General features: G+C 39.7%; 1 protein-coding gene across 3 annotated transcripts in view; it reads right to left on the reverse strand.

Moving 5' to 3' along the window:
- LOC102845045 (protein phosphatase 1 regulatory subunit 12B-like) overlaps positions 1–19,833 on the reverse strand; it is a 121,754-nt gene that overhangs the window by 19,176 nt on the left and 82,745 nt on the right. For all 3 annotated transcript variants that reach the window (XM_006890532.1, XM_006890531.1, XM_006890530.1), the window contains 2 exons: positions 5,291–5,307; positions 913–1,045 (listed from right to left, as the gene is read on the reverse strand). In XM_006890532.1, coding sequence (XP_006890594.1) covers positions 913–1,045; positions 5,291–5,307 — 150 coding nt within the window. The remainder of the gene's footprint in view (positions 1–912; positions 1,046–5,290; positions 5,308–19,833) is intronic.

The raw sequence follows: 19,833 nt of genomic DNA on the forward strand, positions 1-19,833 counted from the left end.
TGTTTCCATGAAGATTACAGTCTTGGAAACCCTATGACTGTGAAGGGTATTTAGTTGATATTCACAAGTTTTTTTATTAAAAACATGCATGTTAGAAACAAGAGGGTTCACTAAGTAATTCATACAAAAAACCAGTAATTTCCTTCTTTGACAATTCTTAATTCCATGCTATTCCCAGAACCTCTCAATATCAGGTTTGAAGGTACATATTTACTGTGCACTAAAGCAATGCTTAAAGGATGCTTTAAACAGATTTTTACCAAATCTTGCAGTCCAAAATTGACTGAACAGGCAGTCAAGATGCATTAATGACAACGGGTGATTGGGACGTAAAGGTTGGGGACAAGGAAGAAGGTATGGTAGTTGAAAACTATGGACTTGGTGACAGAAATGAGGCAGGATGTAGAATGATCAAATTTTGCATGTTTAATGATCTTTTCATCGCAAATACCTTTTTTAAAAAAACATGAACGGTGACTTTACTCATGGACATTACCCACTTTCAGGATTGTCGTGTAGTTTTTTTACCACTAGGGCTCATATTCATTGGCCATGTTGCTAGGAGAGGCTATTTCTTGGAGAGGGACATCATGCTTGGAAAGGTGGAGGGTTGGCAAAAGAGAGGAAGACTCTCGACCAAATGGGTTGATAAAGTGACTGCTGCAATGGACTCTAGTGTGTCCAGAAGTATGAGGATGGCACAGGATAGGACAGGGTTCCTATCTGTTGTTCATAAGGTAACTATGGGTTGTACTCAACTTGCTGACACCTAACAACAACAACAACATTGATCATCACTTCAGCCCCCTTTCTTCAACTTCATTAGAATGAGACTCATTTTTATACATTTGTAGAAAAGGCATAGAGGTTTATATATAACCTGAGAACAAGACTATGAAAAAGAGACAGTACTTTTTTGTAATCCCTGTTGCTGTCCTCTTCCACCCGGCTGGTCAGGCTGGCCAGACGGGCCTCCCTGCGGGCCCGTGCAGAAGCACGGTCATAGGAATCGCTGCTTGTAGGGGTGGTACTTCCTGATTCCAACCTGTGGGAAAGGAAACTAAGGGTAAAAATTGCTTTGAGAACAAAGAAGCAGGAGAAAGTAACACTTAAGGGTTGCCTGTTCCCCTCTAAGAAGCACTTGAGGGGCCTGGGAAGAAACAGGGCACAAATTCCCACCTCAAATCTTCCTGCCAGCATTCCAGGACCTCCTGCCTAAGCTGAGCCAAGAATGGAGCTTACTTGAAAAATTAGTGGTTTGGACCCATGTCCTGACTTAAATCTAAGAGCTTTTCAAATTAGTTTAGGTTTGAGCAGTTTCCTTCAACAGAGTATGCTTTAAGAGTAAATATTTCTTGGATCTCAATGGCTCTTGGAAACTTATTCCAACCAACTGTCAATGAATCAGAAACATATGGACTTGGAGGTCTGCTGGAGGGTGAATGGGGGAACTGGGAGGGTGGATGGAGGGAGGCTGCACCACCACACACTCTTCAGGTGCCCTGCAAGCTTTTTTGATCCTAAACATCTCCGAGGTACCATTATAATGCCCAAACAGCTAGTTTTCTTCTCTCTTATCTCTATCTTCCTCATGGAGATTATTATGCCTGTGATTAGGATTTCGACACCTTCCAGCAATTCAGTAACTCTCTAGAGTTAATGCTGATTTTATTTTCAGTATCAGCAAGATCATTAGGAGCAACAGTCTCCAGGCTGACAAAGTGGACACGGAGACTCACTGTTTAAGTGTTTAAGTGCATCTTGATCCTTAACATTGGTTTTCACTATTCTCAGACTTTGCTCTCCAGGGTAAAATTTGGCCCATATCAAATTTCTGTATATAAAATACAGATCATAAAAGCAGTGCTCCAGATCCTGGAGTCGGATGGTCTGAAGAGGCACAGCTGGGGAACGTGCATGTGACGTCTCTATCTTATGGCAGCTGGTACCAAAGTAGGGGGTGCGAGCAGGGGTTGAAATAAGCACTAGAAGAGGTGGGGGAGCCTTAATAAGAACAACATGAAAAGAAATAATGAGTGCTTATAATGACGTTAATGGTAGCACTGGTAGCCCAGGGATAAGGAGATGTGCTGCCATCCCACAGGCACATGGTTCGAATCTACTAGTTGCTCCACAGGAGAAAGATGGGCAATCTCCTCCCGTGCAATTTACTGCCTCTGAAAAGCTGTTGGATGGTACACAACAACAATGACATTGATCATTATCACAGAGACACTAAGTCCCATAGAATTTGTGTCTTTTAAAATTTTTTTTTGTTTTTGTATACAGAAATCTCTTTATTTTCCTGACTCTAAAAGTAATGTATGCTTGTAAAAAAATTAACAGTAAAATACATAAAGTTGAAAGTCATCTCAACTCTGGTCCAGTAAATAACCACACTTAATAGATTAGTTTATATTCTCACAGGGTTTTAAACCAATAAATAAATGTTAAGATAATCACTTGCATAAGTAAAATCAGATAATACATAATGATTTTTTAACTCCTCCTCTCTGTATATCAGTGTAATTATAAACACTTTTAAGAACATAAAAGCAGATTTGCCTCATGCGTACCTTATAGTATCTGATTATATGATAATTTATTTCTTAATCTATTGATAGACATTTCTATTGTTTCAACAATATTAGCTACTTATTAATGATGCTAAATGAACAAACATTTTAATAAATCTTATGGAATTATTTCCTTATAATTAGATTTGTTTATTTAAGAGGTAAATATAAGTTAATATTTGGAAGCAGGAGTGGCATCCACTTCCTAAGCAACTTGCCTCCGGAAACTCTATGAACTTTGATAAATGCTGATAGTTGTAGATGGGCTTCAGGCCTTTTGGTCACTATGAGTTGTGCTCCACGTAAAGGCAATCAACAACAACAACAACATGTTAATACAGAGCAGCTGGTGGCCTAAGGCAAGAAGCTGCCCTGTAATTTGAAAGGCTCACAGTTCAAATGCACCAGCTGCTCTGTGGGAGAAGGATGGGCAATCTCTTCCTGTGCAATGAACTGTCTGAAAACCTGCTGGAGGGTCAACCATAGAGTTCAGACTCTTCAGTACACAACAACAACAACTACTACTACTACTTATGATCATGTATATAACCATACCACTTCCCCCCAGACTTAATTCTTTGCAATCAACTCAAGAAATATATCATCTCACTGACATTAATTTAATATTTCTAAATCATTAGTGAGAGTTATCTTTGGCTATTTATTCTTCTTTGTTTCTGAATTAGTCTTTGTTTAGTGAGGTAATCATTTTCTTCTTGTTTTAGTAGGGGGGTCTTTTATATAGTATAGCTCTTACAAACTGCCTTTTAGAACTTTTTTGGGTTTTCTACCCATCTATCTATTTTTGAAATAGTACCTTGACAGGTTAGGTACTACCATTTAATTGTGGATCGAACACAAAACCTGCACCTAAATGGTACTCAGTAAGAAGTTTCTGAATGAGCTAAAAGACTTGTTTGACACTTGCTGAAAAATTAAGGAAGGTTTTCGGACTTTATTATAGTTAGGGGGATGGCCCTCTATAATTCTAAACTTACTGTCCAAAGGTACAAAACTGACCTTGAAAAATAAAGAAGAATATGAAGCCAAAGGTTGAAATCTTTCCTTTTCTACTGTTCTTTGATGGAGGAATGAAGAGGAGATTGTGGCAAGATGTAGTTATAGCAGAGCAACGGAATATCGTTTACTGGGTAACTGAGCTGGTTCCACCTTATGAACATATTCTACAATGTAAAAGCTTGTGTGCATTCCATTCCTCCTCTGCTTACTCTTACATCAGGCACAAGCCGGGGATAAATGACTTATTTCTAACACAGAAGAAATGTTGAAGTTTTGCTTTTGTGAACTTTGTTATACGACAATGGTCATTTGTGAAAAGAGATTTTCATGACAGATTTTTTAAAAAGTTACAAAAGGCAGCTTTTCAGCTCAGTGGGGACAGGAGTGTTCACTAAGTGAGACAGCTGACTGTCTCCCTGGAGGAAGAGTCTTCCTTTTAGTCACACAAGAAAAAACAGATTATGGATGGATTGCAATTATTAAGAGAAAAAAAAATGTTTTGTCACAAAAACAGCAGAGACTGTAATCTTTATACAAAATGTACTTTCTCAAATATGATACCATAAAGGTTAAAACTGTCAGGTTTAATGAAGTAAAACTTAAAATCCCTGCTAGTAAAAAATATGACAAACAACAACAAAAAGCTAAGGTACAAAATTATGTGCAACCTCTGTGAGATGCTCATAAGATTTCTGCCAGGCAGACACTGGCGGCATGGTAGGCTGCATGCCGGGCTCCTCAGCCAAAGGTCAGCAGTTCAAACCCTCTAGCTGTAATGCGGGAAGACTTAGCGCCTCTGAAACCTGCTAGAGTGCTGCCACAGGTTCAAAGTGACTCAGTGGCAGTGGGTTTGGGGTTTGGATAACCTCAAGCGCACTCCTTCTAGCTGGGCTGTAATAATGTCTTCCCAGACCACCCGACTCAACTCACTGCCGTCGATTCGGAGCATGATTACAGCTGACTCCGTGGGGTTTTCAAGGCTGTAAATGGAGCAGGAGGAGACTGTTTTCCTTCCACAGGGGGACGTGAATAGGGCAGAAAGGCGTCGCCTTTGAATCAGCAGCACATCTCCTTGGAGCATATGCCACCAGGGCTCCTTTCCCAGAACCACCAGGCTAAGCTAACTGCCTGACCTCTGTGCCCATAATACCTGCTCTTGGGACTTAATACATGCAGCTGAGATTATCTGCCTTCCCAGTCATTTATGAGCTACCTGACATTAAGAGCAGTGTCTAATTCACATTGTTTCCCTAGTTTCTGACACAGTATCTGGTACACTGATACTTTAGGAAAACTGTTAAGTGCCATCGAGTTGGAACCCACTCATAGCTGGCTCTCCAGTGGGTTTTTAGAGGCTGTAAATCACCTTAGAGGATAATGCACATCTTTCTCCTACAGACCAGCTGGTGGATTTGAACTGGCTGTTCTGGGTTTAGCAGTACAATTCGTTACCCACACTGGAATTACACAAGATGAGCGGGAAACGGAAGACTCTGGGAGTAGGAAGGGGAACTAAAAAGCTATTGCATTACTTTAAGACAGGAGATCATGAAAGTCTGCGTTATCATGGTAAGTGCAGGAATGATAAGGGAGGAAAGGAGGTGGAAATACTACTAAACACTAAAGCAGTGTTAATCAAACATGCAGTCACACACAAGTATCAAGCATGCATATAAAACGGAGCAAGATCTTACCTAGAAAGTCTTTCATGCTAGAGGAAAGAGGAGACAAAACAAAAAAACAAAGCATTAGGAGGGACTAGTTTTTCTCATTTCCACTTACAAACACATTTTTTAAATCAGAATGAGGTACACTTCACAAAAAGCAATTCAAGCGACTGCGTACCAGGAAGCCCAGCTACTTGGTTTTAGCTCGCACTTCTTTATTATATTCTGTTACCCACTAGGTTTGAACTTGGATGATGACATCTTTTTAAGACAAAAATCAGCAAGTGATAAACCAGAAAAAACCCACACCCAAACCCCACCAAAAAACCAAACCAAAACCCAGTCCCTCTCGCCATGAACACCCCTGTGTTCAATGAGTGACTGTCACTCACTTTCTGTGTGACATTTCGTCTCTCTGGACCCCAATGGTCTTTGTATTAACTTCTTTCAGTTCACAAGCTTGCATAGGTAAGTACTCTAATGAACTGAGTCTAAAACTGGGGGCAGATTCTGGCTTCCTCTCAGATCTCTAACACAAGTGGAGGAGCAAAAGAAACAAGAGGGTGGGGAGTAAGAGACCATCCTAGTCTCTGAGATGTTGGTGGAAATGGAAAAGGAAATGGAAGCACTTTGGGATCTTAGAAGAAATTTATTTCATAGATGCAAATTGCAAACCTGGCTATCTGTGGTCACTGGGAACAATGTGAACAACATACAATGATTATGTCTGTGCTTTGCATTTTTTATCACCATGGTGGTCTTTGTACTCCTGTCCTTCTAATCTTTCTAAGATCTCAGGCAAATCAAACCACAATTCATCTGAATGTATTTCTTTCCTCTGCTGAATCCACAAGGGCAGACAAATGGAGGAACATAAACATGCGTCTGGTAATCTGCATGAATAATAAATCCTTGGCCTTCTGAGAAGTTACTCAATGGCACAGCATTGCTGACACGTCGGACCAGCCCTGGAAGCCAGGGGCACTGCAGGACGCCACACACAGCACACGTGTGGCGTGACAGCACAAGTGACTGACGAGGGACTGAGGATGGTTAACTATGCTCCAAGGTGCCTCGCTCCCAGGAAATCCTTCTCTCTTTGAATGAGGGTTTACAAGAATCACAATTACTTTGTGCGCTTTTTCAAAGTGGATGACACGCAAACCTCAATCCCGGATAGTCTCCTTCAGTGCACTGAAGAGCAGAGCTCTTCTGTACGTACTTTTAAAAATATCCTTGGCTGATTCTGATGTGCAGTCCTGGTTAACATCACTGAAGGAAACTAAGCTTTTGAACATGAAGCCATGACCCATTTCGGATGTGGGAGTAAGACAAGCATATCGTCTCCTTTCTAAGGCTTGCAGATCGGAAAGTCAGGACAACTCTGAATTTTCCCCATTTATACCTTATACCCGATTGTCAGTGAGACCTCCCTAAATCTAGCACACCAGCAATGAGCATCTTATTAACAATGCCTAAGACCATGATGCCATTTTAAAGACCAAGGCATCCCTAATCCAAGCCAGGAGCTATTCAATTGCTTCCCGTGCATCTGAAAGTCGGACAATGAATAAGGATGACAGGAAACGAGCTGAGGCCTTTAAATTGTGCTGTAGGAGAAGACGATAGAATATCTCAAGAACAGCCAAAAGAACAAATCTGTCTTAGAGGAGGTGCAACCAGAGTGCTCCGTAGGGGCGAGGATGGTGAGACTGCCTCACATACTTCGGCCATGCTACCAGGAGGCGCCAGTGCTGGGAAAAAGCTCTAATTCTGGGAAAGGTAGAGGGTCAGAGAAAGAGAGGAAGATCCTCAACAAGACGGACCAACACAGTGACGGTAATCATGGGCTTGAGTTTGTCAGAGCGCAGGAGGACGACGCAGGAGAGGGGAGGGTCCAGATCTATTGTTCACAGGGTTGCTGTGAGTTACAACTGACTCCACAGGCACTTCACGACAAGACTTCTCCTTTTCTTGAAGGCTTTTTATGCCTCCAAAGAGAAACAAAATTTTAATAATAGAGCAAGAATTACTGAAAATTGTAAATGCTTTACATATACAAAAGCAAACTGACTACGCTTACTCACTAGTTTTATGATAAGATTCAGTCTTCTAGTATGTGGGCAAATTAAAATTCACAACCCAGGACAATGGAAAATTGTGACATGCCAAAGACTCATGAATAATTCCACAGCAGCAAATGCCACAGCTCTATTAAATTTAAGAGCTCACTGTGTATAGATTCTGGTAGGGTGGGCATCAAGGAAGAACAAGCAGAATAAGCCACATGAGTGAGCTAGAATAATGTGAACCCAATTAACAAGCTTGTCAGAAACACTGCAGGGAAAACACACACATATTTGCTATGACAATAAGAGTACTAACCGATGGCTTCCTACATAAAGGTTAACGTTAAGATGGTCTTAGTAAAACACATACACCCATCACATACATATGCACAAACACAGAACTTTTCTCTAAAAATAAAAATACTATTACGGGAAATTTCTCTAAAGTTTTTGAAAACCTTACAGCCATAATGGCCCTGTTTTCAGTTACCACATTAGTAACAGAACAGGTGTCCAATAAACACACAGAAGTACTACTGTTTCTGAAAGAAGTGTGATGGCCTTGGCTGAACCTGAACTCTAATTTCTCTTGATATCTTCAAGCCATGTGACCTTGGGTGAGATACCAATTACTTTTGTGGTAAGACTTAGATGTGATAATTATCAGGAATTCTACTCTTAAGATGTCAGGTCCCTCCCTAGTCCCAGCTTCTTCCCCCCTCTTTCATTTTTACATTATAAAGATACTATTATACTGGGTATTGATAATAGAATGTCGAGTTAACCTAGGACCTTTCATCCAAGGAACCAAGTTAATATGCAACCAAATGAGACGTAATTTTGGAGATAATTTCTCTTATTACAAAGATACTGGGAGTGTTTCCTTATAAATATTAATTTGTTGGATAAGATTTAAGCTACTTTTAAATTGTGCTGTGTAAACTCTGGCAGCTAATTTATAAAACACAATGTATGGGAATGATACTATGAAATAAAATAGAGCAGAGGAATGAGCAAAACACAATGGATATAAAGGAAACACAATGTATACAAATCTTGTATGCAAACCCTTATAAATAATTTTTTTAAACAAAAGAACACTTTTTAGATAAGAAACAAATTTTCTTTCCACTGAAACAAATAAGGATTTTATCTGGTTTCCATCCAAGTGTGTGTTGTATGCATGCATATATAAGCCCAAGCTTCTCCATAGGTTCTAATTCACCAGTGGTTCCAAGGGAGGAAGATGAGCAATGCCCCGTGCAATTTACAGTTCTGGAAACCCTTAGTGAAGGGTCAGCCATGAGGGGAGGAGCTCTGGGGGTGTAGCCCACAGGGATTTGCACTACTAACCCAAAGGCCACGCTTCTCTACCTCTCTAGTGGTTCAAATCCACTAGCAGTCCTGCAGGGGAAAAGGTGGGCAATTTCCTCTTGTGTAATTTACAGTCCTTGAAAACCCACTGGAGCTAAGAGTCAGCTGTGAGTTGGTTTTGACGTAACTGTAATACGTCAGATTGATACAGACAGACATGTTGGGGAAGAGAGTAACTATATGTGCGTATGTACATGTACATGTATATGTATATGTATATGTATATGTATATGTATATGTATATGTATGTATATAGGGATAGGGAGAGCAAGTGAGTATGCTCAGAAATGCCAATAATTTTAATTTTAATTTAGTTCTAAAATTATGGTTTGTAATTAAGCTGAAATACAACTAAACTATTGCTGCCTTGTCATCAGATCTAACAAAGTGCTCAGATCGGACAGTGTGGCTGTTTCCTACATGACCTCCAGTGAGGAATGAGGCTGATGTAAAAATAAACACACAGTTTAATGCTACTATGCACAAATCAGAAAAAAACCCCCCACAACAAACCCATGAAGTTCCTGGATATGAAAACACAGATTCTAGAAGGCTTTTAAGAGGTCTAAATGAATTTTTCCACAGATAAAAGGCATGGCATGAGATAATATGAACAGTGTTCAAACTTGCCACACCCGATCTCACCGGATGGTGGTCAAAGGCGCTCCCTAAAGCCAGTCATCTAAAAAGCTGGCAAATGACACTCTCATGTCTGCCTGCCAATGGTAACTAAAAGCAAATACCACAATCTGGTGTCATCATCTTTTTAAATGTGTGTTAACACTTCGTGTTACTTGGCAGGGCTTTTGGGGGGGGCGGGGTAGGGGAGAACTTTTGTGGAAATAAATAATTAGAGATGTAGGCACAGTTTACTAAGACCCAGGTAAAGATCAGGGGAAAGGTGGCTTCCAAAGGAACCCCTTACTGTCCTTCACTTTGTCTACTACCCACCCCACTGCCACCTTCCCCACTGCTTCTCCCTCCAGCGTTATCGGATTTCTGCTGGAATCCTCAGATTTTTAAACTACTTGCTTCAAGGGTCAGTCTTAGGAAGCCTGGGGCAGGTCAATCCAACCAACCATAGAGATTAGCCATATTTGGATGTGATAATTAACAGCATAATTTAAAAGGAAAGAAAAAACCCAAGATTTCCAAAGAAGAAGGTATTCTTACTGCAACAGATAGGATTTCCTCTTAAGTTTTTGACCTAAGAAGAAGATTTAGAATCTAATTCCTCTTCTGATAAAATCAAATGGCTTAAGGTTGTTGTTATTTTTTCCTACTGGTGGATATCTGTGGAAACTACTAGTTTGGCTTTTCAATATCCTGGATAATCTGAGGTTGGATGAAAAACACTGGTTAGATTTAGAGAGAAAAGTTTGGGTTTCTAAGATGAAAGAGCAGAGTGGTTGAACTGGTGGAGGAAACTTCAATTTTCTTTCTTCATCCTGCTGTCACTCAAACTCAGCACCATCACAGTGCGAATGCTGATGTGCTCCCCTCCTAAAAAGCTAACTGCTCCCCATCAGAGACAGCTGAGAGGGTCTGGAGGCCCAGATCCCACCGAGTGGCGCTCCCCTAAGTGTTCTCGGAGCTACAGTGAGCAGCAAAGCGAGACACACACACACACACACACACACACACACACACACACGCACGCAGATCCCAGGCTGGGGGAGTGAACACTAGGAAGGGTTTCCTAGGAAGAGAAGTCTAATATGTAGGTTTACAGGACAAAAGAAGAAGTTCTAGAGCACAGGGTTTAAGGATCCAACTCAAACCTATGATCGTTTGGAGGCTGGAATATTATCTCCTCTCACCTATGTTCTCAGAGCAGTCCCTTTGTGGCACGAGCTGTTAAACAAGTGACTACTGGACAGACATCCAGAAGCGTCGTGGAGGACTTGGGGCTCTGCTGCTGAAAGGCCACAGCCTTGAGAAGCCCAAGGAACAGCTCTTTGTATGTATGGGGACATTATAGTCAGAATCACGTTCTGGAAATGACCTCATCTTCCCACTTTCTTTCTTCTGTATACATTTTTCTTTTTTAAAACAAAATAACCCCCAAAGCCCTAGTCATTTTTACTTTACTCTTTCAGTAGGGTCTGAATAGTTTATACATGATGACATCTATTTAGGAAAGGCATGAGTCTTTTAACCAATTTGCAGGTTAATACACAAATGCATTAAGTCATATCCTCTCATCAGGAAGTTCTAGAAGGAACTTCTTTATGTGTGTTTGTTAAAGACTGTTCCTCTACTTTCTAGTGAAGACAAATGAATGACAGCCATTAAGAGGAGACTTGTTGGTACGTCTGAACTAGAGAAAAACTTCTCAGAGTAGGAGTTACTCTCCCAGCTTTTATGGCCCTTTGGGGGGCAATAGATTTGTGAATGAAACTCTGGAGCAGAAGAGACGAAAAGCTTCTAAGAAACAAATAAAAATGCAGAGAGCAGAGGGAAGGATGATTAGCCAGCCGGATAATAGTTTTTTAAACTCCCCTAAAACAAGAAGCAGGCTTCTTTTCTCTATACTTCTTGAAATTTTTCTATAATAATTTCATTGCTTGAGCCCTGTTTCTAATAAAAGAACAGAGTGAAGATCCCCATTAATTCAGATGGCAATGGTGGAAAGGGATAGGGAATCAGCCTGGTTTTGATTTGTGAAATGTGGAGGGCTCTCAAAACACCAGAGACTAGCTTAGAAAAATCCCCACAAAAGCTTTTCATTTTAAAGTTATCAGGAGTTCAGGAAGGCACATAATTAAAACCAAAACCCTTCATCCAAGTTTAAAATAAAATTGTGGCTTTGGAAAGCGGGGCCCAGGGGAAAGGAATGAACCCAAGTCACATGTCTATTGTCAGGATGAAATGGGTTTAACTCATGTTTCTTTGGATTTAGGGCCTGACCCCACAGTGATGGGAGTTGGGGGGAATCTCCTATTTACATTTTCCCTGAAGAAGGACTAAGCAGAAGGAACATTTTATACAATGTTCTTGTGCACTAGTGAGTCAGGGAAACAATCTGAGCTATTCTGGGATGGCCTATAGAGATCCAGCCTCCTCTGGAGTTCTCAGATTAATAATGACTGATGGTGAACAAGCCAATCATGTCAGCATGACTGCTGTAGGGGCCTGCTAATTCTGAAGGTCACTGTAAACCTAATTGTTATATGAGTTAATTGCAAAGTAATATAATTTTTAACTTTCTGTGTTTAAAAATTTTAAACATTTTTATGCATAAGTTTCTAAGAAACAAAGTTCTTTTCTAGCCTTCTACAGCCAAAGAAGAGTGCCTTTGTGAACAAAATTAAAAAACAACCAGTTTACAACTGACATTCAACGTATGTTATTGGTGCTGGTACAGTCCAGTCGAAACCAACCCGTAGCTGACCGCCCAGCAGTTTTTCAGAGGCGGTTAACTGCACGGAAGGAGACTGCTCATCCTTCTCACTAGGTGGCTATCAACCGTGTGCCTTTGTGATGCAGCACAGCTTCTTGCCTCTAGGCCACCAACAATTCCTTTCAACATACAGGAGTATTAAAAAAAAAAGGTGTCATGATTCATGTGTAAAAATGTGACATAAGAGTACCAGCATTATGAGTCTCATATTAGAGTTCTATTGCTGCTGTAACAAATCACCATAGAATAATACTCTTTTATTAACTTAGAGTTTTACAGGTAAGAAGTCTAGCAAGGCTCTGCTGGGTTCTCTGCATATGTTGTTATTAGACTGAATTCAGGGTGTCTGCTAGCTGGGTTCTTATTTGGAAGGGCTGGGGAAGAACTTACGTCCAAGCTCATTTGAGTTATTGGGAAAATCCAGTTCCTTGTGCTATAGTTAGGTCTTGGGCCCCAGTTTCCTTCCTGGCTGTCAACTGGTTGCCACTCACTGCTTGTAGACAGGTTCATATTCCTTCTAACACACCCCTCCTCCACCACCAAACTAGCTAAGTCACATGGAGTCCTTTTCACACTTTGAATGTCTTTGGCTTCCCCTTGTGCCACCAACTGTGAAAGCTCTCTAATTTCAAGGACTCATGGACTAGATCACCTGGCCCACCTGGAAACCTTCCCTATGCTAAGGTTAACCACCCCAAAGCATATCATAATCACATGAGTGAGAGCTCATCATATTTAGGGATTCCAGGGAGCAAACAGGGACATCTGTGGGTGGTTGTTTTAGAGATTCTGACTATATCGCGGATATACCTTAACAACAAAAAAATCTGGTCTACTTTACGTATAACATCCTCAACATACATACATAGCACACAGTCTCTCAGCTGCAACTAGGTGGTTATAAACATTAGGAATCAGAACAAAACCAAAAGCACTGTCTTTGCTGGAAAAGGTTACATCTGTGGGGGCAAGAGTATGTATGTGTCAAAGAGTCGTATTTTCAAGCAAAAATCAGCTTCTAGGAATGAATGTTCAATCACAGATATCTTTACCATATTATATTTCTTAATTTGTCCTTACTAATTATCAAACATACACAGAATAGAAATATCTAAACAGAAAAGTCAAGAAAAACCACACCAATAAAAGGAAAATATAGTACTTATTTTATAGTCATATTAGTATTATAAATATGTAGGGGGAAATCTCATATGCCATATTAGAACTACTTTAATACTGCATGTAGAAATTAGATCATATATTTTATTAGATTTTAGTAAAATCTAATTTATTTGAAAATCTCATTGATTTTAGTAAAACTTAGTAGGGTTTTTTTTTGTTTTTTTTTTTTTTTGTGAGTGTACCGTCAAATCAGATCTGACTGGTACAGGAGGAGATTGTTCCTCCTTTTCCCGGCAGAGCATCTGGTGGATTCGAACCGTGTGCCTGTGGGATTGTAGTTGCAGCTCCTTGCCACTAGGCCACCAGAGCTCCCCAACTTAGTAGGTTTTAAAAGAAAAATAACTAAGTTCATGAGATAAAAATGATATGAATGAGTTCATCACATGATAGAAACACTCAATTTTTGCTCTATATAAAAATTCAAAGGAAGGTAAATGAGTAAGAAGTGCATAAATATTCAAAAGGAAAGGAGAGAAGGAGGCAGTAAAAGGGGAAGGGGGAAATCACTGGGCCAGGAGAGGTTCATGGGTGGAGGGGGGGTGAAGTAATGGGAAAGGCTTAATGGGGGCTGAAAGGATGAGGTGATAAAAGGTTTAAAGCAATGGGAATTCTAAAAACACACATACCAATGATTGTATAAGACACAAAGTACATGTACAAAACAAGATATATGAATGATTATATACAAACCAAAAAAAGAGTTTAAAAAACCCAACCTATGTGGACTCTACTCACTCTATATATGTATTTAAGTATAATCAGAATTGTATAGTTCTTATTTTTCCACACAAGTCTGTATCTTTTCTTTAAAGATATTTTCCGATTTTGAAGATTTTTCTAGATCTCATAAAACTTTAGAAAGAAACGTTTGACATAGTAAGGCCTCCCTAAAATATCAGAGGCTAGTTAAAGACAATAAATAAACTCCTGTGAACCATAAATACACTTGCAGATCCACCCTAATCTTTCCCTAGCCTTTCACATGCTACTTACTATGTTGGAAATGGCCAATAGATTGAGTAGCTCTTACAAAGATCATCAAAGGGAAAAAAATCAGCAGCAAACTGAAGATCCTGAGTTTATGTTATAAACAGACTATCAAATATAGCTGAAAATGCATAAACAACAGAGGATAAACTAGACAGATGAATCCTTCAAAAATTAAACGCTCATGTGTATCAAAACACCTCCAAATGAGTAAAAAAATAACCTATAGATTATAGATAGATTGGAGAAAAATACATGGCAATGGCATATCCGATAAGGAACTCATTTCTAAAATTTATAGAAAACTCTAATACCCCAACAAAAAAGGAGAAAACAACCCAACTACAAAATAAGCAGAGGACATGAAAAGATACTTCACCAAAGAAGATATTCACAGAGCCAAAAAGGAGGCAACACTCCAGATGATCATTCATTATTAGCGAGATGCGAATCAAAGCAACAGTGAGCTATCATTCCACTCCAACAGCAGCAGTTCAACAAGAGCGTAAACAACAACAAATGCTGGCGAGGGCATGGAGAGACTGCAATGCTCATTCACTGCTGGTGCAAATGTAAAAGGCACAATCACTATGGGAGAAAGTTTGACACTTCCTTAAAAAGGTAAAAATCAACTGTCTTCACTCTAGGAACTACTGTATATTCACATTGTATAGTACTAAGCAACATTAAAGACCAATAAAGAATTAAAAGAACATTGCATTACATGGATGACCTTGGAGGACATTGTGCTAGCTGGGGGGAAAAAGTCCCCAAAGGACAAACATTGTGGAATACCACTATTACACATCGCCAAGAAAAGGTTTCCAGGCAGAAAGGCTCAGTCTTGGATGATCACAAAGGACAGAAAAGAAGAGAAAGAGTGAAAGTTAGTAAGCAGATAATAAATACATATTAAGATGAGTGAAAGGAAGAAATTTATGATACGGAGATTAGCACAATATCACTAAAGAAAAGAAGACACAGACAAGTCCACAAGAAACATGCATGTATATTGCTACGTTGTTTACAATAGTAAAAAATGGCAATAACCTAAGTGCCCATCAACAAATGACTGGATAGAGAAGCTGTGGTATATCCACACAATGGAATACTACACTGCATTGAAAAACAAGGAACTCATGCAATATTATACAAAATGGGTGACCCTGAAGGACATTATGCTGAATGAAATATCTCAGTCACAAAAGGCCAAATACTGTATAAAATAAGACTAACATGGGGGGTGGGGGGGAAACTAAGAAAAGTGGAGATAAATAATGTACATGGCACCGAAACAGATGAGGGAGAGAACCATAAGAATATATGATTAGGTATTATTTGCATGACATGAATCCAGAATAAGAGCTGCATAGTTAAGTGGATGGGGGGGGGGAATAGCGGGGGGAGACTGTATAACAATGGAAGGGTTTTTTTTCCAAAGAAAAGAATGAACTGAGGGGGTAGGGAGAGAAGGGAGGAAGATGTGCAACAATGAATGTATGGAAACCCAAGTTCTCTATAAACTTTCATTAAAATCGCAATAAAAATAAAAGAAGAAACAGTCACAGCAGATATATATAGGTGGAGAGGTAAGGTGAATGGAAATGGATAGGGTCATACATGATCAAACATAAAGTTTTTTACTTCTATATTTGTATTAGTGTATGATGCACATACATTCATGTATAGAACAGAGCCAACAGGGGATAATGCTTCGCAAAATTCTTAATCATAATCAAACACCCGGAGGGAATAAACTGCTGGTTCTAGGACTAATTAGCATCCTACAGTCCACAATGTCACACATCTTCTTTTGGTGAGGAGCAAATGGGGTCTTAAAAGCTTGAGAATAGGCGAGCTCTGGTGGCTTAGTGGCAAGAAACTGCACTGCAATCCCAGAGGTGCACGGTTCAAATCCACCAGATGCTCTGCTGAAGGAGGAGGAACAATCGCCTCCTGTACCCGTCAGATCCAATTGGACGGTACACACATAAAAAGAATAAATAAATAAAAATAAAATAAAATAAAAAAGCTTGAGAATAGCCATTTAAGCCACACATAATTAGTCTCTCTCTGTCCAGAATAAAAAAAGAAGAAAAGCAAAAATGTATTGAAACCAATAGTCCAAAGGTCTCATGGAGCAGACCAATCTTGTCTTCTATGACCCTGAGACCAGACAAGTGGCTGATGCCTGGGTACTGTTGCTGACTGATCTAACAGGGACCATAGGAGAAGATCCAGGGTAGAGAGGAGGAAAATGTGCAACAAAAAATTAAAAGAAAAACCAAAAAGAGCCAGCCTTAAGAATCTAGTAAGAGATTGACACTATGGCCCTTAATCACCTTTTGAGCCTGGAATAAAACTACTGCCATGGCTCAACTTTCAGTTAAACAAAAGACAGATCTAGAAGGTGACCAATACGGTCACTATGAGTCACCTGCAACTCGAAGGCACTTAACAATAACATCAACATAGAGAGAGAGATCAGCTGGCCCAGTGGACAGAAGGCGATGCTACCAAGCCAAAGGTGGGTGACTTTTTAAAAAAATTTTTTATTTATTATTTTTGTGTGAGTGTACCGTCAAATCAGATCTGACTGGTAGAGGAGGAGATTGTCCCTCCTCCCCCGGCAGAGCATCTGGTGGATTTGAACTGTGCGCCTCTGGGATTGTAGTTGCAGCTCCTTGCCACTAGGCCACCAGAGCTCCCCTAAAGGTGGGTAACTTTAAATGCACGGCCCTAAGAAATTAACAGCCATATTGGTCTAGAAATGTTAAATTTTTTTTTCCATTTGTACAGGGGTAACGCACTGTATTAAATATGTAAGGTCTTATCTACATGGGTTTGATTACAGAAACTAATAAAGTATTCTCTAAATAATGAGAGAAAAAAAATGCACGACACTCGGGCCTGTTTTTGTTTTTGTTTAAACATTTCTGTAGGTCATATAGCCCTGGTGTACAAGTTGCCGTATAGCGGTTACTTGTGGTTGCTGTGAGGCTGAACACTGTGACATGATGTGTCAAATGCATTAATGGCTGGTTACCCAATGCGGACAGAGAGTGGGGTGGAGCTCCCCGACTAAAACAAGCTTGGAAGCAGGAGTGGCATCCACTTCCATAATAGTTTGCCTCCAGAAATCCTATGAACCTGGAGAGAGGATGAAAGACATCCAAGCGTGGAGGACTCTCCTTCATAGGGTCGCTATGAGTCGCCCGAGACTCGACGGCACTTAACAACAACAACAACCACCACCACCACCACCCCGGGAATAACCAACCATAATTTCAAACTCAAAACTCAACTTATTGATTATTTGCCAGCGGTTTTTCAGAGGCTTTAAACTGTACAGAAAGAGAAGGAATGCTTACATTTCTTCTGCAGAGTATCTGGTGGATTTGAATGCCTGCCTTCAGGATGATGGACGATGGGACAACTTACTCCCTAGGCTACCGAAGCTCCCTGAATACAGGCCAATGAACTAAGCTCTTTGACATAAACGAGCACGCGCACGGGTAAACACACACACACACACACACACACACACGCACGCACGCGTGCACGCACATACACACAGGAATACTACACAACATGGATGAATCTAGAACAAATCATGCTGAATGATAGAAGCCTGTCACAAAGGTCAATTAACGTAGAAGGCCACTATTATAAAAAGCTAAGAAAAAATTTACACACGGATAGAATCAATTTTGGAGTTTTAACAAGAACTGGAAGGCAAGGAGAGGGGACTAAAAATCAATAAATATGTAAGTTGGGTGAAGAGTGAAGCAATACACAATAAGGGATTGATTAAACATGGCAATTAATTAGTTATAGTAATCAATAGCAATTAATGTTATAAAGCAAAATATCTAGGAATGACTGATTGTAGGAAAAATCAGTATGATTTGTAAACCTTCACTCAAATAAAAAGAAATTAAAAATTTCAACTTAGCCACAACTGCAATATCATTTCTACACAGACACACAAGCGTGCGTGCGAGTAATCAATCATGGAAGAATAAAAGAGCAGCACTTAAAAAGAAAAAATATTAAAAGACCAAAACAAAACAAGAAAAGCAGCATTTGCCCAAGGATAAAGAAGGGGGAGGATAGAAGGATTACTGGAAATGAGAAGTACAAGGAAATAGGAAAAGGACACTGTGGGTATTTTAATTGATGTCACAATGCAAAATATATATGAATATTTGAATGAAAAATCAATCTGCTCTGTAATCTTTGATGCAAAACCCCAATAAGTTTAAAAAAAGAGAGTACTGGCTGTAGCATATGGGTCCTATTTCTCTCATTTTGTAGCTATTTTTATGTCCCCCACTGGGTAAGATGTTAGACACCTGAAACCACAGTCACCCATGAAATACCTCTGAAGGATTGAAAACAAATGACAAAAAAAAATCAGGTTCACTGAAATAGAAGGAAAAAAAAAGTTTGTGCACTTCCCCAAAATATCGGTAGGAAATTCTGTACACAATACCATCAGTTTATCAAGTCTCTGCTGTGTGCTCTTGTTTGATGGTCACCCTGTATGACAGCTTACAGCTTAAATTGCTTGACTGAATCTCACTTTGTCTCTTTAATTACATTTCCAGGTTCCTCCACACTACTCTGTCAAGGCCCTTTAACAGATGCTGTTACTGACTACCATACACTTCTTTAGGCAATAAGCTTCCTTAATGGATTTTTTAATATGGTAAATGTCACAGTCTAGAAAACTATTTGAGTAGGTTAATTCTGATTTTATTTGGACTAGGCTATGAATAAAAACCTTTATGAAGAAGTTAGGAAGGCTCTCCAGATTTTTCCAGAGGAAATAAATATTTGGGACCTAAGCTGCATATCTTAATAAAAAGAAAACAAAAATCCTCATCACTGGATGAATAGGTAATATCATGATGCTTGGAGAGAAAAACTGGAAATTGTCAATGATTGCATCTTGCTTGGACCCACAATCAACACCCTTAGTACCAGCAGTCAAGAAATAAAAAAGATGTGTTGCACTGGGAAAATCTGTCAAGGCCTCTCTAAAAGTGATAAAGAGCAACAATATCAGCTTAAAGACTAAGATGCCCTTGATCCAAACCATGGACTTTTCAACGACTTGCTATGCATCTGAAAGATGGACAGTGAATAAGGATGACAGAAGAATCGATGCCTTTGAGTTGTGGTACTGGAAAAAAATATGGACTATCTCATGGACTTCTGAGAGAATAAACAGGTCTGTCCTACAGAGAGTGAAACCAGGTTCCTCCTTGACGACAAGGATGGTGAAACTCCATGTCACATACTTTGGATATGTTGTTAGGGCAGTCTCTGGAGAAAGACATCATGCTTGGAAAGGTGGAGGGTCAGTAAAAGAGAGAAAGACCCTCACCAAAATAGAACGACACAATGACTATCAAAAGACTCAAGTGTATCAGAGCTGATGAGAATGGCACAAAATAGAACAAGATTCAGACCCATTGTTCATAGGGTCACAGTGAGTCACAGCTGACTGGATGGCACCTAACACCAAGTAAAGTAAGATTATATATATA

This window comes from Elephantulus edwardii, unplaced genomic scaffold, assembly GCF_000299155.1.
Source record: "Elephantulus edwardii isolate Elephantulus edwardi_28Jun2011 unplaced genomic scaffold, EleEdw1.0 scaffold00090, whole genome shotgun sequence".
NCBI lineage: Eukaryota > Metazoa > Chordata > Mammalia > Macroscelidea > Macroscelididae > Elephantulus > Elephantulus edwardii.